Genomic DNA, 22,828 nt, shown 5'->3' with positions numbered 1-22,828 from the left:
GGGGTTAATGTGGGGTTTTAGACCACTTTTTAACCAGAATATGTCAAGAGAGGTGGTGGTATTGACTGTTTTTGACTCTTAACTTGGAAACAGGCTTTTATTAAAGTTTAATCCCCCACCCTTCCCTGGGACCATGGGTGTGGGGGTATCAAATGACTAGTGAATAAGAATATCCTACTGTTCTCTTCAAGACATGGTTTTTAATTCGCATGTCTTCCAGTCTTTAGCATTCATCTTGGCCCTCAGGTAGTTCCTGGTTCATAAAAGAGTGAAAACAATTATTTATTATTTCTTTCAAAACAATCTTTTCATCAAGCCATTTATAATCTAACAAATTTTTCACAACTATTTGAAAAAAATAAACACATGAGATGCAAGATGCAGACAATACATATTGAAAATAGGGGTTGATTTTTTTTATCCTCGGTAAGAAAAATTTCTCTTGTAAGTTAAAAAAGTTGCTGTATCTTCTAAGGATATGTATCTTCTTAGGACTAAGAGCACAGGATATAAAGACAAGAACGGTCTTCTTTAACAGTATTATGCAACACGATATTGGTTAGCCTTTATGAAATATCTCAACACAATCAATCTTCCCTGAAGAAGTCTTATTAAAGACGAATTCCAGTTTTTGTTGTATCGTATTTTATTCAACAAAATCAAGAATATAGATAAAACGAAGAATGTCAAAACAAAACCTGTTATGCTCAACTAATTTGATTACTAAGTTAAGTACTTGCATTCTCAAAGCATACAAAAAGGACAACAAAAAGCCTAATAACTGTCATATCCTCAATAGACAATACAAATCGTCGTCCGAAACTCACCTTGCATTGTTTTTTTGGGTCGCTTTCTTGTGGTTCTGTTCGCTTTTTAATGTGAACTGTTACTTGCTTAAATTTACTAGCTAAAACCAGATAAATCTTGGCGTGAATGAATGTTAGTAGATCTCCTCTAGTTGACTTTATCCTTAAGTCACAAAATTTGAGGCAAAATAAATAATCATCGCATAATGGACTAATACAGTAGAAATTTAGTTCTATATACGATGTTTTGCGCTTTTTGCCGGTTTTTTCTTTGTATTTCGCCTGTCCAATCAACCATCTGGGCCACGTGATGCGGCGTGCTGGGCCACGTGATGCGGCGCGCAGGGCCACGTGATGCGGCGCGCTGGGCCACGTGATGCGGCGCGCTGGGCCACGTGATACAGTAAATGACCGCACATTCTGCGAAAGTTAAGATGCTGCCCAACATACAGCTTGGTGTAGGACTTGAGAAGTGCTGTCGCCGTTTGGCCTCCGTCCATGCAAAGCCTCCACTGCTCGCGAATTTTCTCGTTGAGGACGCGATATTTACGGATCTTTGTCAACTTTCCGTCGCGCACGAGTCGCAATTGTACGCTCACCTCTGTACAAAAAGCCTGCGGAGTAATATTTCTCTGTACAGACCGCGCGCTCACGGTTAATAAGTAGTTATTTTTATTAAAGAAGTTTAATTATTTTTATTATGGACTAATATAAGTAATATATGAATTTTACTTTGTATATTTTAATTATCCACTGGATTCAGATAAAGTGCCTAGTGGATAAACAGAATAAAGTCATTATTGTTATTGTCGCTGTCGTTGTTGCTGTTGTTGTCGTTGTTGTTGTTGTTGTTGTTGTTGTAACTAGTGCAAACTTGTGTTACAAAATTCCCTATTTGTCATTTTCATCGTCATAACGCTGAGTTGCGCATGCGCATCAGAAAAAAGTTCATTTCCGCCAGAAATCAAATTTTTTGCATCTTATTGGCTTACTTAAAAAGCAGTCACGGGTTTGGTAAATAAATACATGCACAACTGGAACACCGTAATCAAAATTCTAAAATGACTAATGAGTAAGATATCCTGCACGTACTTTAGAAGGAAACTAAACTGGAAAGATGCTTAAAACTTTAAGCTCAAAGCTAGTCTGTCCCTTAAATAATCTGTCTATCTGATCCATAAACTCCTTTACTGAATCCATAGTTATTAACTTTACTGAATCTTATCAATTGGCGTTCCTGAGTTTCAAGTTTTACGTCATCGCCATCATGATCGTCGTCAAGATAGCCGCCATCATCTCGCATATGTGTCACTTTTAATCATTACCTTTGCCTTAGTACAGTGCTGCACGAGACTAGGAAAACAGTCGTCATTGGTAAATGCACTCGAGAAGCCCTTATCAGGTCGGAGTAAACATTGTTCGCATTCTCGCCCAGTCTCTTCCCTCTGACGCGTTTTATGTCGGGATTTCACCGCTTCCAACGTACAGGGAACTTGTTTTTCCTGTAGTATCGGTATCGGTAAAGCCAGTAGGACCACTCCGGAAACACAGCATACGCTGCCTATCAGCTTGCCAGCTATGGAGCGAGGCACAACATCGCCGTACCTAAAAGTGAAAAAAAAGAATTTGTGCTGCTTTACTAAACCTGGACACTTACTACATACCAAAGAGACCTGGACACTTATTACATACCATAGAGACCTGGACACTTATTACATACCAAAGAGACCTGGACACTTAATACATACCATAGAGACCTGGACACTTATTACATATTATAGAGACCTGGACACTTATTACATACCATAGAGACCTGGACACTTATAACATACCAAAGAGACCTGGACACTTATTACATACCATAGAGACCTGGACACTTATTACATATTATAGAGACCTGGACACTTATTACATACCATAGAGACCTGGACACTTATTACATACCATAGAGACCTGAACACTTATTACATATTATAGAGACCTGGACACTTATTACATACCATAGAGACCTGGACACTTATTACATACCATAGAGACCTGGACACTTATTACATACCATAGAGACCTGGAAACTTATTACATATTATAGAGACCTGGACACTTATTACATACCAAAGAGACCTGGACACTTATTACATATTATTGAGACCTGGACACTTATTACATACCATAGAGACCTGGACACTTATTACATATTATAGAGACCTGGACACTTATTACATACCAAAGAGACCTGGACACTTAATACATACCATAGAGACCTGGACACTTATTACATATTATAGAGACCTGGACACTTATTACATACCATTGAGACCTGGACACTTATTACATACCATAGAGACCTGGACACTTATTACATACCATAGAGACCTGGAAACTTATTACATATTATAGAGACCTGGACACTTATTACATACCAAAGAGACCTGGACACTTATTACATATTATTGAGACCTGGACACTTATTACATACCATAGAGACCTGGACACTTATTACATATTATAGAGACCTGGACACTTATTACATACCATAGAGACCTGGACACTTATTACATACCATAGAGACCTGGACACTTATTACATACTATAGAGACCTGGACACTTATTACATACCATAGAGACCTGGACACTTATCACGTACCCACCAAAAGAACAAATAGAGAGGTATGATAAGTAGTTGATACCATTATGAGGGCCACCTGGGCGGGAGTGTCAAATACGACAACCAGCACCTTAAGCCAAAGATGCGCTAAACAATGCTTTTGTTCACATTGCTTAATCCACATCTATCCGCACACCATTAACATATTGTAAAAGTGGATGCATCAAACCTGTCTAACATGATATTTTAGTAGAAAAAGAAATGAGTTCTCTTGTTGTTACGAGACATTATTAAGTGAAAAGCGATTCTAATATCGCCTTGGGGATGCAACGTTTAAGTGCTTACGCTTTATAGGGTGATTAAGTATTCATTTCTCAATTTACATAATTCAAACTTGTTCCACTGCGCGTCTGTTCATTTTAAGTTGGATACGAAATATATGATTTTATATTTTGTCCTGAAATGTAATTCTATTGTTCTTTAGACGTTCTATTGTCCATAATTCTTTTGTCCTTTGAACGTTCTTTTGTCCGTTCATACCTACGTATCATATATAACGTATATTAAAAATAGCGCCCGCTGAGTCTGTGCTGCAATCTGCGTTTAATATCATAATCGACAATCGGATGTGATCCTTGAAAGAACGGCTTGCCAAATGAACGCGATTTGGCAAAGCTTCTTAAGAGACAAAGACCGTGAAATAATAGACAGCCAGTATTTAGCATCTTGCAAGGATTGCGACATTAATAATGCGTTTACTAAAAGAACATCTTAAAAGTCGAAGGTGATTTGGCAAAGCTACTTAAGAGACAAAGACCGTGAAATAATAGAAAGCCAGTATGGAGTATCAATCGCATGGAATCTTGCGACATTGAAAATGCGCTGACCGCTCTCGCGCTTGCATCAGTCAACCTACCCGACTGTCATTAAGGTGACGCAGATATACCAGAAGGACTCCGGGATGCTGCCGAACTGCTTGGGCTCTGACGCTTCTTGCAGATAAAACAGCATGGTCCCAAATAAAATAATAGCTAGAAAGCAAATGCAGTAGAGGAATACAATATCAACCGCGCACCGGCGGAGGGTTAGTAAAAGGCACCGCAACCTTCTTGAGTTTCTTGTCAGTTTGAGAATCCGTAATACCCTCAAAACTTTCAAAATCTGTAAAAAGCTGGTGTCTCCGCCAAACGATTCGACAATTAAGCTTATGTAGTAGGGGATAACTGCCAGGATGTCAATAACATTCATCACGCCCTTGAAGAACTTTTTCTTCTTTGGACAAACGTAGAACCGTACAGATAGTTCAGCTGTGAATACGGCCACACAAACAGAATCAACTGTAAAAAAGGTTTTGGAGTACTTCTCGCCACACGTTTGTTTGTGTCCGCATTTTAGGGTTTCTAGAGTGACAATTAGGACGTTTATGAATATGAAAAACCCGTAAAAGATATGAAATAATACACCTCCTTTCGTTGTTTTAGATGGCCCGATCAGTCTCCATATTTTCTGCTTGAGAGTGTATTTGGGTTCGCAATAAACCTCTGTGTTTTCCTTGCATTTGAGCAACTCTCCAGGGAATATAAAATCCTCGTCCTCTTCCACGAGAATGTGTTTTTCTTTTGGGTTCGCCACCTCCCAGCAGCAGTCTTTAACATCAAACAGCGAGAGCCCGTAAAAATTTAGCTCCTCTTCGAACGCCGCCGGGCAATCCTCTTGCGAGCAGTGTAGCCTACCATTCCGATAATAATTCAGAACAAATCTGAATAGGTAGGGATCACGGTCAATAAAATACTCCTTTGTGTTGGTGTCGTAGAACCTTTGGATCATTTTGCTCCCTAACACTGTGTTGGGAAATCGCTTGAGTGTGCTTTCCCAGGTTTCGAAACGTCTTCCGCTCACATTAAACGTAACCCTTTTATCTCCAGCAGAGCGTCTTTGAGCGATAGACGCCTTTGCTCGCACTTCCTCTAACTGATAAGACGTCAGACGACCTGACTCTCGCTTTGTGCAGTTAAAATTGATATTACTGATGACACTGGCTTTGCTGAAGATGGAGTTTGAACGGTAACCGCTACTTGTCGTTGCTTGAAACATTTATGGTCATGGATGGGAAGAAGAGTAGTTTTGTGAATGAAATGTCGCTCCTGCTTCTGGCTGGCCGGTCTAGTTGAGCTGCTCATACCGCCAACATTGAAGATTCTGCCCTTATAGCCCGGGGCTTGACCAATTGCGATGGATTTTTGTAATCAGTGGAATAATACTTGAGAATGAATTTCGCTTAAAGCAAGTTCAATTTGTGATTAATGTGCAATCTGCAAGCGTAGTCCATCAGTCGGATTATTTCTGCAAAGAGCACTGCAAACAATCCATTTGGTTACCAGGTCAAATACTCATCTCTCTTCCGCCAGGTCTACCATCCAGTCGCCTCTGTAAAGAACAAAGACAAATCACCGCCCGTACAATGCTTCAGCGTTAAACTCTGTTTACTGTTTAAAGTTGATGGTTTCGTGATTTTAAACGGAATCATATTAGTTATATTATGCAAAGCGCGATGATGTAAACATGTAGAAGGTATGGTGTAATGATTGACAGCTGACGAACCCTTTTCTGTCATAAGAAACCTTTATTTTGTCGTTAATTATGACCGGCACCCTACCGAAGTATGTTTTCATTCAGTATTATATATGTTTACGACCCAGGTTGCTTGGAATCTCTTGCTTTTTAGATTGTAATCAGGATTTTTATTTTTGTGTTGGAGTATAATAACCGAGCAAAGTTGATACTGACACTATAAATAATGAAGAAATGTACTCTCTAGGAATTCTCCTACTCGTTTGCATTAGAGCTTTTTATCTCCAAATGATTATTTATAATTGAAAAATAAAGCATATATCAATAAAGGATTTGCTTTTCCTTTAACATTAAATGTGTATTCTAGGTGTTATGTCTGAAGATGCGTTTTTGTGTGCACGATATTTTCATCGATATTTTTTCCCGTTTGTCCCATCGAAAATCGCGTCTTTAGGAATAAACAATAATTCTGATCGTTGCTTTCTAGAAATGACTGCCTTTCAAACTCAAGCGAGAAAATAATATGTATAAGTTGTTGCTTCTGTTTGTTGGAAACACACCAAAAATTCCCATTCCCATCGCCAAATGCCATTGATAGCTTCTTTTGAATCTAGGAATCCTTATATATTCGACTCAGAGAACGAGAAAACAAATATTTCCATGAATCAGGATATCATTATTATCATAAAGCACTGTACTCATGGGTGGCTATGCAAATTCCACCTTTCTAAGCAGATTCAGTGCTTATTCATACAGACGCATTTCCATATTCAGCCTCAGTATTAGTGGGACTTTTGGTCATCACTTGAAATTTGGTGTGAATATCACTAAAAATGATGTATTCTTTTTTTTACGCCCAAGTTACTGCTTTTGAAAGGTCAGAGTGGGTGGATCATGGTGAATAATAGTCTTCTGGAAAAGTCATCATCTTGCCATAAAATGAAGATAAAACATCAGTCAGAATGGTGTCAAATGATAATTTCATACATTCGCGTTAAAATTAAATTTGTTTTAACGAGTAGAAACATGTTTCTCTCTAAATTCCTTGATCAAATATTTATAATGTACCTCGAGACTAATGAATGCCTGATTTCTTTTGCAAAATAACAGGAATTTAAACTATACTGTATTTATTGATTAAAAATAAAACTGAACCTGTCTTGGCTCCTCATAATCATGCGAAATTACCCACACTGACCGCCTCTTCTGTCACGGTCACTGAACGCGCAAGGCACGCCACCGCTACGACACGGCGTTTGAGAGGTTTATAATGACGAGTCAAGTCAATTTTATGAGTTTTTGTGTATTGTGGTCATCGAATGATAGATGAGATTTCCTAACTGTCCTTGAATCTTACAACAGCATGACAGTTAGAGGCAATATTATTTAGGAAAATGCCGATAGTTTTAAAGATGGAAATTAAAAAAAGGAAACATTGCATAATACAATAAAGTCATTCATAAATTATTTGCGTGCTAAAAAACCTTGACTGTGTGTGTTTGTTTGTGTGTGGGGGGGGAGGGGGGGGGGGGAGGTGATGAGGTCAGTTATAACAGGATATCACAGGAAATATAATCAAAAAGCTCACAAAACGACCGAGGCAACATTAACATATAACTAGTAAAGAAAGCCAGTCAAAACGCTTAAAATGCTTGCATTTGAAAATAAAAGAAGGCCTTTTAGAAATATAACTGACATTGCCACATACCAATGTTAATGGCTTCGGACTTCAACTTACCCTGTAGGCCTAGCTATCCGACTCGCTTGCCTCTTGCTAACAAAAAGCGCGTTTGAGACGGAGCACACACTTCGAGCATTCGCATTGTGGGATGTTGAAAATAATAGAATTTTGACGTTTCCATGGATCCGCTTCAAAATGTTTTAGCCCCTGTCGCGTATTAGCTCGTATGACGCGCCCCTCACTCCGAGACATCTAGCCAGGTATTTAACGTTTTATCAATAAAGAGATAAAAAGAGCGTTTGTAAAGTAAAGTATAGTTATGCTGTATGGGCAAAGTTCTTATAAGGCACTGCACTAAGGCTGCATCTGTTAGCTTTCAAGCCATTCTAAAAACTTATTTCTTCTCTTGTATTATTCAATATTTAAGCGGAGAAAGGTTCCCTCTCAACCTCGCGCAAACCCTGCTTAAACACCTCCATGATGGCTTTATTGAATTTAACCAGGCCAGCAATACAAAATACGTGCCGCTTTGATGTTGATTTTTTTTTTTCAAAATAATGAATGTTGAATATCTACGTGTGACGTAAAACTCGAAGATGCCTCCGGAAATAATGTCGATCCAAAACCGCTGCCGCAAAAATGTTAGCATTTTACGAAGTATAAATATATGAACTCTCACAGCTTAACCAAATGAAATTTGAATATTTTATGTTATTGTGCAAGATAAACACATATTTTGATTTTTGGTAAGATTTGATAGTCGTTTTATTGCGTGTTTCTCTCCATAGCAAAGCAAGCCGTTGTCTAGTTGATATGTAAAGAGTGTATTTTGGGTTGTTTTTAGTTTGACCCTTTTGTCTCACCTTACATTCAATCGAAGCGATCATTGCCGTCCTCTTGTCTTATTTCTAACCCCACGCGAAGTATTTGCCTTTGGATGTCAAAATCCATTCTTTCCGTGTTTTGTATATACGTTCCCGGGGTTTTTGTTGCGCATGCGTAGCATGCGTATGGAAAAAGGGGTGGTGTGGGGTGAGTGTAACATACGGGTTATTTGAGGCAAACTTCGCCGAGAACTAACCGAGATAAATAAAAAATAGATTTGGCTTTGGCTTTAAGAATTGGCTGATTCCAGATCGATATTTTGGGGATATGACTAACACCCGACATATATCGAATAGTATTTGTTGAAGTATAGTAAATTTTAATCCTAAAACCTAGTAATTATGGCTGTATCGCCCACAGAATTCTTAGTTCTTCAATTTTTTTATGGGTAAGTCGCGAGATTTCCCTAGATCATCTAAGTATTCGAGATATTTACTTACCACTGCGAGTTTAATACATATCCTACGACTCACTGGCGCCCTTTGGTCCAACCCTGTGATGCATACTACCCACAATGTTAGAATCAGTTTGCGTGACCACTGTTTAAAGTCGTTTTACGCACACAAAAAAATCAGGCTACTATTACTCCAATATCAAATGATATTTCAGATATCATTTTGTTCTTTGTTGTTGTTGTTGTTGTTGTTGTTGTTCTGATTTGTCTTTTATCTTAAAACTTCATTTTAAACCAGTACAATAAAATATTAAATACTTCCTTTATAGCGGAGCCAAGCGCGGCCGCAGGCCGCACGCGTAGCTCCATAGGCATAGAAATATGGTATAGGTATGCGACTTGGTTTTTGTGGTCATCGCGCGGGTACCCTGTGGTGTCACTCGCCAGCCAGCCAGTCAGTCAGTCAGTCAGTCAGCCGCGCAACTCCGAGGCCCCACTCGGCCCCGAAATGGCGACTAAATACAAGCACGGAGCAAGGGAAAAAGTTCTTGTCGATTATGCGATGATTATTTATTTTGCCTCAAATTTTGTGACTTAAGGATAAAGTCAACTAGAGGAGATCTACTAACATTCATTCACGCCAAGATTTATCTGGTTTTAGCTAGTAAATTTAAGCAAGTGCAATGCAAGGTGAGTTTCGGACGACGATTTGTATTGTCTATTGAGGATATGACAGTTATTGGGCTTTTGTTGTCCTTTTTGTTTGCTTTAAGAATGCGAGTACTTAATTTAGTAATCAAATTATTTGAGCATAACAGCTTTTGTTTTGGCATTCTTCGTTTTATCTATATTCTTGGTTGTGTTGAATAAAATACAATACACCAAAAACTGGGATTCGACTCTGCCAAATTTTCGACTTTGATAAGACTTCTTCTGGGCAGATTGATTGTTTTGGGATATTTCATAAAGGCTAACCAATATCGTGTTGCATTTGTCAAATACTGCTAAAGAAGACCGTTCTTGTCTTTATATCCTGTGCTCTTAGTCCTAAGAAGATACATATCCTTAGAAGATACAGCAACTTTTTCAACTTACAAGAGAAATTTTCCTTACCGAGGATAAAAAAAATCAACCCCTATTGTCAATATGTATTGTTGTTATTGTCTGCATCTTGCATCTCATGTGTTTATTTTTTTTTCAAATAGTTGTGGAAAATTAGTTAGATTATAAATGGCTTGATGAAAAGATTGTTTTGAAAGATATAATAAATAATTGTTTTCACTCTTTCATGAACCAGGAACTACCTGAGGGCCAAGATGAATGCTAAAGACTGGAAGACATGGGAATTAAAAACCATGTCTTGAAGAGAACAGTAGGGAGTTCTTATTCACTAGTCATTTGGTACCCCCACATCCATGGTCCCAGGAAAGGGTGGGGGATTAGACTTTTTTAAAAGCATGTTTCCAAGTTAAGAGTAAAAAACAGTCAATACCACCACCCCTCTTGACATATTCTGGTTAAAAAGTGGTCTAAAACCCCACATTAACCCCTGGCTTCCGCGGGACCATGAGGGAGGGGGCTCAAATGACTAGTTCATTACTATGTGATTCAGCAGTACACACTCAATATGTTTTTTTAGGACAAGATACTTATATAACATAAAACTAAAAACAAACTTTTGCTTTTTAAATAATAAATCTGAATATAATTATCATATAATTATTATTGTTATATTTTCTTTTCAAACATTTAAAGAAGAGTCATATTTCTTCCTTTTACTTCTCCTACTTCTCCTATTTTTATGCAATTGATGCTATTTGCTATTTCCCCTCTACACAAAAAATAAATTAATGAATAAATTTGATTTTTAAATTAGAAATTTTCATTTAGTACTTTCACTTATATCTTTTTTTAGAACTTCCTTTCCAAGTCAGTCTCTTTCCCATACATTTATTTTAGAGGTTTAGTTTTATTTTACTGGAATGGTTGGATCCAGGGTTTCTAAAGACACCAAAATATAATGCTTTACTGGATGTATATTTGTAGATATTAATTCCCATGAGGATGGGAAATCATCACATGGAAACTTCAGTATTGCATCTCATCTAAAACTGTCTGAAACTATATAATATCTTTGGAATCCTGTTTAATCCATTACTTGTTCTTTGTAAGGACAAAGCTTGTCAGAATGTAGCTTTACAAATGTACATTAATGGGACTTTTATGAGGGGAAGGGTTTTTTAGGACAAGATACTTAAACTATATAACACTAAGCAACAACCATGTTCTTTTCAATAATAGAATTTGAAGCTATGTTCGCATAGCTTGGATAGCATAGGCTTGGCCTCTTTAGAGGCCTGTGGTGGTGGAAGGGTTAAGATAATGGGAAAGGGGAAATGTCAATAAATGCCCAATCAAATTTTTTTCATTACTCATATTTTTTTCACCAAACCTTTCAAGTTGAATCGATTTCCTTTATTTCTCCTCTCCCGTCGACTATTTTTTAGTCAATTGATATTCTTTGCTGTTTCCTCTCTACCCCAAACATAGATCAATGAAAGGGTTTGGTTTGAAATTAGAAGTTAGCATTTTAGCACTGTCAGTGATGTATTAGATGTATTTTTTAGGGTTTGCTTCCAAAATCAATCTGTTTTTTCCCCATTGCATTCATTTTGGAGTAGGCCAACAACAACAAGGCCACTATATGGTAAAGGGTGGGTGCACCAATATGTAATGCATTGAAGGAGATACATTTGTGGATTTTAAATTCCAGACATTTTTCTGAATATTCAGTCCAATAAAGGAGAGAATCACCCCTAAATTGATAGCTTCAAATTACAGTATGGCATTTAAACAGTCTAAATATATTATTTGGAATCTTTGAAATGCTGTTACATCCTTGACATATTCTGCACAAGGGCAAAGCTTGTCGGAGTATTGTTTTGATTATAAGAATATTCATAATGGAACTTCTATGGTGGGGAAATAAGAATTTACCATTAGACTCTTGACAACTTAGACAGCCATATTTACACCAGGAATTGTGTTTGTTAACTTTGATGTACTGCATAATTTAAATTATTGAATAAGGCCTGGATCCATTTGGTTGGTCCAATAAATCTCAGTAAAGAGCAGGATCCTAGATCCCCCAAAAATACTTTGATCAGTCAATACAAAAGGTGTTCAATGCTGGCTCCGCTGTTAGGTAGTGCCTAAATCTATATATTAGTTTTGCTTACGAAATAGTAGATGGTGTGAGAATTAAGCGGCTATTTATGAAAAGGATTTTCATGGTACGCACTGTTAATTAGTCATTTAGATTTACCAAAAAAGCTAGCGGCTTTGTAAAACAAATTCTATAGAGAGCCAACTCATACCAAATATCCACAATCAAGGCTCATTATGATTTATTTTTATATTTTTACCTTTTTTTTCTGTGCCTCACCGGATTATTATTATTTCAAGGAAGTGCGCGAGCCGAAAGATATAGTAAAGGTACATTAAGGATTTACAGATAGTGGTATCAAATGGAATTTTGCATTCAGTCAAATCAATTTTGCTCGTTCAGTTAAATGGGTTTCTGTGTCAATGCAACCAAGTGTCAATGCAACCAGGTGTCAATTTAATTTTCAGTTGAGACTGGGCCGTTTTTATTTTTGGAGTATTTTTTGGGCTAAATAACGATTTTAGTGTGTAAATCGGCTACATAAATAGCATTTCGTAAATTTAAGGTATTCAGAATTTAACGATATCTTGCCAAGTTATTTAGGCTTCTCGTACTTAAGCACTTACTCATTTACTTTATTAATTGCTATAAAAATTTCAGGGAAAAATGTGTAATATGGCTTGGGCTTAAAGTCGGATAGTTTTTTTATCAATTAGCTGATTTTTTGAAAGTGCAACTATTGAACAAGCCTAGTGTCTATCTTTGTGGGGGTCGCGCTATTAAAATACTGATAGCCTGTCATATCCCATCAATGATTGATATGAGTTGAGTCTGTCATGTTGCCATGACAACAAAACAAACGTTCATCTCTGTGACAGTAGCCTTTCTGAGCCTCCTCTTGGTATGCGGTGCTTCTTTACGGTTTTGAAGAAGAAATCCGGAATTTAAAGTCCGTAGATCCGGCTAGTGTCCCGCATTTGTTCATATAAAACACCGGGTTTTGTGCTCAAGTTACTACTAGTAACTTAATAAGATGATGTCCGCTGTACACTATACTAACACAGAAACACAATATGGGTGGACATCGAGTTAGAATCCACGTGTAAATGTATACAATGGAAGCTATAGTTTTCATAATGATAAAAGTTTAAAATATAAACAAAACACAAATATGATGCAAATTCGACCATCTTACAATAATTCTTGTTTTTATAATCAGTTTTCTGATTTCGTTTTTTCTCGATTTCTAGACTAGTTCTACTAGATTAACTTTAGGCAACGAAGAGCGCGAAACGTGACGTTAAAAGTTCTCGTTTTTCATTTGCGCTGCAGTTCCTTTTGGCAAGACTCATTGTAGTTTTACTATACTTTATATAGTTTTAGTATAGTTTTACTATAGTTTTATACTAGCATAGCTTTCTTGCACGATATTTACTGGTATTTGCTTTGTCCCATTGTTTCTATGTATTTTTCTAGGAGTGGCTTGACGGATGGCGATAGTAAACCTGCACTGGTGATAAGACGAGTAAACACGCAGGAACACCCGAACACAAGTTCAAACCCTTTAAACGGTGATAGCGGAAAAGAATCTACCAGAAATTCTTCCCTGTAATTTTCTATTTATCTCTTTTTCTATCTGAAACTTCGAGCATTTCTTTCATTTTTCCTTTGTATTTATTTTGCTTAATCTACCTAGAAACCGTCAGGGCATCGTCACGCTAAGCTCTCTTTATAGGAGATCGGTTTTATGACCGCTGTTTCTCCATTACGCCAAGAAACATCTTTCTACCCTCTCCCACCCCAACAACTATTAAAAAAACATGTTTGGGTAGTATCCATTTTTTGAGTAGATAAAGCAATTTTTCTTCTGATCTCAGTTTTGGAAAATTTCCCACAATTTTTTAGAATTTTGTCAATAATGATTTTAGTCTAGAATGTGCCAAATTTCAGAATTATGCATTTTTTTAACAGCATGTTGAACTATTTATTTGAAAGAGCTTTCTCTGTGGTGTTTCACTGACAACACGCTAAGCCGATTCGAGTCTGCGAAAGGAGAGAGCAAGTTAGCGGGGATCTTGATCTAGCTACCTTACCTATGTTGTTTGTTTTCCTTACCTATGATGTTTGTTTACCTTACCTATGTTGTTTGTTTACCTTACCTATGTTGTTTGTTTTCCTTGCCTATGATGTTTGTTTACCTTACCTATGTTTTTTGTTTACCTTGCCAATGTTGTTTGTTTACCTTACCTATCTTGTTTGTTTACCTTACCTTTGTTGTTTGTTTACCTTACCTTTGCTGGCATGTCTGTTTATCTTACCTTCTTATCTTATCTTATCTTAGCTGCTTAACTACCAACATTACCCAACCAAAAGCTTAAAAGTATCCTCTCCATCGTCCATGTTTATTCTGACCTCATCCGAAAAGTGAATCTCTCAAAACCTTTTTGTAACTTCTTTTCAGAGTTTTATTAAAGCAAGACGCTGGTTATTTCTTAGTCCGTTCGTATTCGAATAATTGGCCCATTATCGCTCGACTGACATTCGTAAGGAAAGAGAGCCCACCGAAATATGGAGAAAACAGGGAATGTTTTTTTTTTTTTCAGGATATTTCGGTGTTTTATTTGAATTGGCAGCTTTTGGGCGAATAAAACAGGTTTTATTACAGTGCCCACCGCAATAATGGTCATTATTCACAAATGACGTTTGTTGCATCAAATCAGACCTTTACAGCACTAGGTTGTGTGACGTCACTAGAATGAGAGTCATTTTTATGGAACGAACCCTCTTTTGAAAAGCATATGTACTTGTGCGTGTTGTTTTTCAAGTCTGATTGTAAAAGGTTTTTGTGTAAATACAAGAACTAGCTATTAAATAAATCGAACAAAACATACTAAACCTTAGTTTTACTTTAGCCTACCTTCCGAGAAAACAAGAACCTGTTGCCGTACGTTAGCTAGTTGCCCAAGCACTTTAGAAAAAGCAGGTAAGTGACGGTCTTTTGAAGTGATATCAATCTTTAACTTCTAGTGCTCGCATGCCTGGGTGATGCCGTAGTGATCGCATGCGAGTTCATCTTGGCCCTTATCATTACTCTATGAATTATTGATTTGGTGTTGTCATCGCGCTCTTGTTTGTTTTATAGCTAGTCATGTTTAGTTTTGCACAGGTGGAATTCAAACTTAACTGCGTTTTGCCAGAAACAGCTTGTAAATAGTCACGTTTTACCTAAACTCAAATATTCAAATATACGCTGCTACAGCTCGAGTTAATAAATAAGCTACCCAACCCCCCCCCCCCCCCCCAATATCTTATGGGGAAGCATTTCAATTATTGTTTCCGTAGCCCAGCAGGGGACTTTTCTTTCCCTGCCTTTAAGCATATATTACATTAACTGATTGATAATCTCTATATTGAGAGTAAACGCCGATAAAAAGTTTTTATGATACAGGAAGCCTTTTAGTTTTATTTTTCTTTTCGAATAACGAAGACACATAGACAAAAATGTCGTCATTAATAAAAGGTGTGAATTAAAATAGGGAAGCCGACACGAGAGAGTTGCTAGTATCCATTGTATCCCAGTGGCTGCTCATTTGCACTTTATTATGACAACTCTGCGCTTAAATCCAAACGGAACCAGTTTTAATGCCCCTATTCATTCGTAAACGCTTTTGACCTCTCGTTTGATTTCCCCGGTAACGCGCGGTATGATTTTAGACATTTTCTTTCCATACAGCAAGCAGTTCCATTTAGATAGTTATCAGTGAGAAAAATACGTTTAGTCTGTTGTCGCATTCCTGTTCTTCTTCAATATTTTGGATACATAGGGATTGCCTTAAGCCATAAACGTTGCCTTCTTATTAAACAAATTAAAATTTCACTAAGATAATAATGTTGGTTCCATAGCCTATGGCGATCTTCGTGGGAGACAAACTTTTTTCCGTCTCTTTGTTAATTCTTCGTTACGTTTCGTTATTACAAATGTTTATGTGTTGAAAGTTTTGGCTAAAGACAAGACAAGCACGAACTGTTTTTTAAAGATATATTCTAATTTTAGATATCTGTAATGAGTAAGTTAAAGTTTTATTCAACCTTTCGCAGTATTGTATACTAAAACACAGGTGAGTCAGAACTACACTAGCACAGCAATCCAATTAAATCAGTTACAAACTCGTTGAAACGACTCGCATTTGTAGACCTTTGATACGTGGTAGATTAAGACCTTATAACCAAGGTTATACCCTGAATCGTGTAGAATGCGACGCCGGAAAAAGAGGATTCTCTGGCTTAATTCTCAAATTAGTTTCCATAGTTAATGAAGTAAAAAAGAGGATTTTACTAACTAATTACGCGCGCAGCCCTTTGTATTCAAGTTAAAAAATGGAATCGTGGGCACCAGATATTAACCTATTGACCCCTGGCTATTTTTAGCAGAATTTACCAAAAAAACTGATCAAAAATAGACACCGGGTACCCCTACCTTGAGTTTTTTACAGCCCGTCAAAGTATAACACCGATGTGCTTAGTTAGCGGTATCCAAGCTTTCGAACAGTGCTTTGTTATCCCATTCCGCTGATCAGTTTTTTAGAAATTGGCTTTTGCTGTCCTCTCCGCTTATTTGATTTATTACTGATCATTGAGGAAAAATACCCATGAGATCGCGCGCTCCTATTGGGGAAAATCAAAGAGGGCGACTCTAGGGGCAAGGGTAGTCCCATCTCTAATCCCTCGTCCCTGGGCTGATCTAAGCAAAAGGCTGCTTGTATTTTTAACCGAAAATACAGCTTTCAGCATATTCGGAGAGTGTCATAGGACATCATTAAATCTATTGGGGAATAATTGAGTGCTGTGCTTATGGATATTTGCAAGCAAAGGTAAATTATTGGGGATTTTGTCTTGACTTTGGATGAAAATCATTTTCTAGTGGAATCACCACAGCTCTCCTAAAATGCGGTTTTTTTTTCTAAAACCAAATTGATTCCAAAATTGTTTACACTGCTATTATGGGCTATTATTATGTAGATTTAATTTTATTGGCTTTAAAATGGAAAGAATTATAAAAAACCGTCTTACTGTGAGGAGATGCGTGTTGACTGGTCATTCCATGTCGAATTTTTCATGGATCTGCCAGAATGCTTTGCAATCTGTAATGGCAGCAAGATGATTCCAGAAGCCTTCAAGCAGTGGACATTGTGTTTTGAGGCCATGGAAATGGACCTGGATCCAGGTCCTAACGCCAGTCAACACAGCCATCGCAGAAAAGTGTCCATCGCTACTTTCCCGTTTTCCGGTGAATTCACTGGTCATTTTCGATACATTCACAAACGTAGGCCTATTCAATAAGGACCTGATTCTGCAGTTTCAGATGAAGGTATCTTTAGGAGGCTTTAGTGTAATGAATTTTGAAGATATCATCGCGCTATTATTCCTTATCATATGATTATTCACGTTATTCCTTCAACTTTTAACGGGTCGTTATAACCCGTAACGACATAAAACCCTTAACAACGAACTGCCAAAATGGCATTTGCTGAATTCTTCTGACAAATTATAGACTTTCAAACCGTTTCACTCGATGCTGCGCTAATTTATATTTAATTTCAAATTTTTAATTGTTAACGTTCTAAAAATTTTGAAAATTCCTTAAAAGGACTTTCTTCATTGCGTCTTTTTCCGGATGATCAGAGTTTGAGCTTTGTGCACTCTATTTCTATCTCATTTTATCCTAAATATTAAGAATACATTAGTTTTTTTAATTCCCGTAGCTGTAGAGTATTAGACTTAACATATGTTTGCCCTGGTTAAAATTGTTAGTATGATCTTTTTGCGGTCGGATAAAAAAAATACTTTTTTGACAAGCAGAAAAAAATCTTGGTGCTAATTTTCGCGACATCCCAGATCAAGTAAGAAAACCATGAAAGAAGCTAAAAAATGTAATTATTTCCGAACAATTTGCCGTACTCAACACCCCATCACATGACATCTGCCAATATTCCATATTCACATTGCATCTGCCAATATTCCGTATGCACAAGCGATCGTTTCCCGCTTGTGTTTAATATCTATGACTTCTGGCACCCTTTCCGGGTCGAGACATCCTGGCGCCTCTTTCCTAATTAGCATTCAAATCATAATACTCCGTGGTAATTAGATGAATTCCAATTCTACCCGCATAGGGTATTTCCGCCACAAGTCGGTATGGAGTGTTACAAGTGATTAGAGACAAGCAGATTTCATCGAATTTGTAATGATTGATGAATTGTATAGATCTTTTAGATGTCTTTCACTATCTGTCTACATTTTAGAATTGTGACAAGATCCGTGAAACACGACCACAAAGCTCGAGACCGCAGTTTGGTCTGTTTGGGAGTCAACTTCTCAGAAACACGAGGAAAAGCACAAAAACGATAGACTGTGAATATAAATATGATTACTTGCGGCAAACACAGTGTATAGAAACGAGTCTTGTTTCTTATTAGATTTGCAATGCGACAAAATCGCTTTCCTTGTCATTTTCCTCAAAGAGCAGGATGGCATGTTGAGAATTGTTGGAATTGTAAGGTCCGTCACCCCTCAGTAACAGACCTGAAAAGTCATACATTATTAAAAAGGTTTTTTGCACAAAGTTACATTTTATCATCCTAGCAACGTTGTGTGAGAAAGCATACATTTTATCATCCTGGCAACAATACTAAGTCTGAGAAAGCATATATTTATTATGTCAACAAAAGCATACATTTCTACGGCTGATTTGGGGAAGTTGTTGCATATTTTATTGAATGTAAATGAAGTATGAAACCTTGTTTATGATGGATCAAAATGATGAGTTAGAAATTGCACCCCACAATTTGTGGAATGATGAGTTATGATAATTAACCAAGAATAGGAATAGGAATTTAAAAAACCAAAAGTTTCAAAGACAACCACCAGTGGAGGGCTAAAATACTAACAAATTTGGTAACTTTTTGCTATAGTAACTCACAAATTTGGTAACTTTGTGCTATAGTAACTCACAAATTTGGTAACTTTGTGCAATGCTTCTAGTTACTTGCCGGGTAGCTTGATAAGAGCATAGTTAAGAGAGGGACTGGTAACGAAACCCAGAGAACTTCAAAGGACATAAACAATAGGCACTTTCTGCTGTTGAACCACCCTGTCACGTGATCACGACCCTGCACAAACCAAGCATACAGTACAACAAAACATATGGACGAAAATCATGAATACGCGTATTCGGACATTGCTTAATTAGAAACTTCGTTATTTTTATTCACTTTCTCTCAATCTTTGTCTTTATCCCTTTGCATGATTTATCGCCATGACCTCATAAGCTTTCAAACTCTAGAAAATTAGGTATTGATGCTGAGAGCAACGATCTGTTATTTCGTATTGTATTTATACGAATGAGGCATATTAAACGACGTGTTTACTCAGCAGACATCATACGATTACAGTAATGGCGTCCGACCATGTGCTCTAGTCACGTGACTATTTACATAACACGATCCTTCGTTTACTCCATATAACATTTTCGACTTGGGCTCGACTTGTGCACCTACACAACCATTTGACAAAAAGCAGACAAAGTGTTCGGCCTTTGAAGTTGGCCGCGTTTAGTAACCAGTCTCCCTCTACTAACTATGATAAGGGCTGGTTGCTAGTGCAAGGACTAGAAAACCTTGTACCGCTCACATCCCCAGGGAGCCCAACCTTGTACCGCTTACATCCCCATGGAGCCTAGGAAGATCATCTCAGTACTAAAAAGGACACGTCATCTTGTGCCATTTAAATCAATGTGCTTTTAGACAGCAATGCCTGCAAGGCCAAATAAATGCGCCTCCCAGGTCCTGTCTTACACGGAAAAGAATCTGCATTATTTTTATTCATTCTATCGTTCATTTATAAAGCATGGATCTTTCGACACTTACATGATATCTTTCTTGTATAGCATACTTTAACAGTTTAAGTTTCTCATAATTACTAACAGCATTTTTAACACAAGGTTTTTTCTGTTATTATGTGACGCGCGCTGCCAGCACCACCAAAACAAAGGGTTTTAGAAATATCCAACTAGAAGCCTATCATAAAACCTCCGTTCTGATTGGCTGATTGGCTACTAATGGTCTTTCATAAAACCTCCGTTCTGATTGGCTTATTGGCTACTCATGGTCTATCATAAAACTTCCGTTCTGATTGGCTGATTGGCTACTAATGGTCTATTAGTATAGACATTGAGTAAGGAAATGCGCGGGAAAATGGCGAATGAGTCGCGATTTGCCTAACATAGCAACGACATTAAACAGGAGTTATTAGATAATGCTATCCCCCAAAAAAGGCAACCAAATATGTAATGAGAATTTTCAACGGTGAGAAAACAATTGAAAATGATAAAATCGTGTTATATTTAATGTTTACACTAAAATTTTACAACAATTAGACCTCTCGGTCTCTTCGACTATGATTTTGAATAGTTTCCATGGAATCATAGTCCATTCGGCCTTGAGGTCTAATTGTTAAATTGTGCGAGCGCGATTAGTGTGGCCACCAATACTAACTAGAGGATTCAGTTGTATATGTGTTATCAATCTGTAGCGAAATGTATGTATTGAGTTTTCCTTTTGTGTATCGCTCTTTTTTCCCGGCTTGCCGAACAATTAGCGCTTTTGTAACCGCCTATCAAATAGTATTGTTAAAGCTGCCTTATTCCCTATCGCCATAGCACCTTGAAACTGTCTGGGAAAATTTTTTGGCTATTAAAGTAAATTGAGTGAAGGGTCTAGTGGAGGCCCCCGCGCGCGTATCGTGTATATGCGGTCACCCAAGGTTAGGATATTTCTTTAGAGTCTCTGAAGTTTTCAGGAAAACATTAAAGTAATTGTACGTTTATCGATGAGGCAATTGTAGGGCCGCGGGGAGTTTAAACTATGGCTGAAGACTATATATGAAGACTATACATGAAGACTATAGATGAAGACTATAGATGAAGACTATAGATGAAGACTATAGATGAAGACTATAGATGAAGACTATACATGGAGACTATACATGAAGACTATACATGAAGACTATACATGAAGACTATACATGAAGACTATACATGAAGACTATACATGAAGACTATACATAAAGACTATACATGAAGACTATACATGAAGACTATACATGAAGACTATAGATGAAGACTATACATGAAGACTACACATAGATGAAGAGTCTTGGTTTAGATAAAGAGTATTTGGAGGTCCACCCCAGGATAAAGTCATTAGGAATAAGTTTGAATGCGCTTAGTTGACAGTAGCCACTTACGCCGCGATTGCTATATAGACTATTGAAATATCATAGCATAAAAACAAAGTAATAACTATTCTGCTGGAAATATAACTCTTTTGATCTCCTATTTTATTATCATCTTATCAGTTCTTTTAAGTATTTTAGGGTACGTGTCAAATATGCGATATATAGTGCCGGTGGTCCGATCATTTTCAGATTTTTCTTTCCAGTATGGTCACTCTCCCCGAGCCGTATACTTATAAGGAATAGAGTCATATATCTACTTTTTTGTTAAATAGAGTGATATACCTACTTTTTTTGTTATCCAGCGGAAACCTCACGTCCTCATTCCTCGCGAACATTGGTTGCGTTATCATCTGTATAATTTTCTGTGCTTAAAACTCAAAATGACTTTCTCCATCAATCACTAGAAAGATAACATCGTCTAGCTGTCAGCAGTGCGTACCCGTTGACCTTTTGTATGAATAAAAGAGCCGCGTAGAGGGTTTAACCTTGGTCTCTTTTGAACATCTTAGAATCTCAAATTCAATTCAAATTCTCAAATTCTGCAGCTGTCACTATTGAAGAAAACTCCTCGATTGTAGATTGGTCCCTTCAACTATGACCCAACACCTTAAAGACTTTTAAGCAAAATGAATAGAAGTCATGAACAAGGAGAAGGGAAAGGGGAGGATGCATTATTGTCGCGATCTAAGTCATTCGCCTTCCAATATCTCTGTCTACTCCTGTGATTAACAGACTTTGTTTCCATATGACGTACCATCCGAAACAGATCATTCCAGCCGCAGAAATCTATTATTATGAACTCAAAGAACATTGAATTATCTCGGTCCAGTGCACAGTTCCAATGACACTAGCTAAGCATGCGAATACTGAGTTTTCCATTATTTCAATCGCGGCCTCGATCGCAGAAAGCAATATAATAATTAATTATTGCGGTGTGTTAACTGCCTCTTTGCGGTGTTTGTTGAGTTGTATCTTATCTTGTTACTAATGCCCTTTGACTAATGCATGTAATAATAATGAGTGAGACTAATTTGTGCATGCACTCGACGCATTTGCATTAATGGCGCAGGTAACTCTTCAATCACTAAAAAACATTGACATCGCTTTGGACCTCGTGTTTTTAGAAGCCTTTCTTTTCCGTTAAAGGGAATTCATTTGCCGTTGCTCTATTTGTTAAGAGTTGATTTATTGCCTTTATGCTACAAGAAATTTCTTTTGATATCCCTCCGACTTATCAACAATTGAAAACAGTAGGGTAAAAGAGATCAAATATCGTTGAAAACAATGTAGAGAAGACTGAATAAAAAAAAATGTATACGCTCCCGCAAAAAACTCAATTTTATACCCACCCTGCAAGTAATTTCATGATAGAGCCATATTTATCGGGATGATTTCCTTGGATCTTGGCTAACAGCGTGGGTTGTGG

The 22,828-nt window shown here is 37.3% G+C and overlaps 1 protein-coding gene and 1 long non-coding RNA gene across 10 annotated transcripts in view; one reads left to right on the top strand and one right to left on the bottom strand.

The window, feature by feature from the left end:
• Positions 1–14,998, top strand: part of LOC125572176 — a 22,258-nt gene extending 7,260 nt beyond the window's left edge. The window contains exon 2 of the long non-coding RNA XR_007313653.1: positions 13,585–14,998. This is a non-coding gene — a long non-coding RNA (uncharacterized LOC125572176). The remainder of the gene's footprint in view (positions 1–13,584) is intronic.
• On the bottom strand, positions 1,077–22,828 carry LOC5518310 (potassium voltage-gated channel protein Shal). Of its 9 annotated transcripts, none has more exons than XM_032362996.2 (3): positions 22,752–22,828; positions 4,328–5,838; positions 1,077–2,411 (listed from the first exon to the last, which is right to left on the bottom strand). In XM_032362996.2, the coding sequence occupies exons 2-3, from the start codon at positions 5,503–5,505 to the stop codon at positions 2,099–2,101; spliced, it is 1,491 nt and encodes a 496-aa protein (XP_032218887.1). In that variant the 5' UTR covers positions 5,506–5,838; positions 22,752–22,828; the 3' UTR covers positions 1,077–2,098. The 9 variants fall into 9 exon arrangements, with proteins under 9 accessions (XP_032218887.1, XP_032218883.1, XP_032218886.1 ...); XM_032362992.2 differs by lacking the exon at positions 22,752–22,828 and adding an exon at positions 21,689–22,301; XM_032362995.2 differs by lacking the exon at positions 22,752–22,828 and adding an exon at positions 16,586–16,695.

The sequence above is a fragment of the Nematostella vectensis genome, chromosome 1, assembly GCF_932526225.1.
Source record: "Nematostella vectensis chromosome 1, jaNemVect1.1, whole genome shotgun sequence".
NCBI classification, from domain to species: domain Eukaryota; kingdom Metazoa; phylum Cnidaria; class Anthozoa; order Actiniaria; family Edwardsiidae; genus Nematostella; species Nematostella vectensis.
Note: the sequence above shows the minus strand (reverse complement) of the source record. Positions and strands in the feature narration are given on the sequence as shown.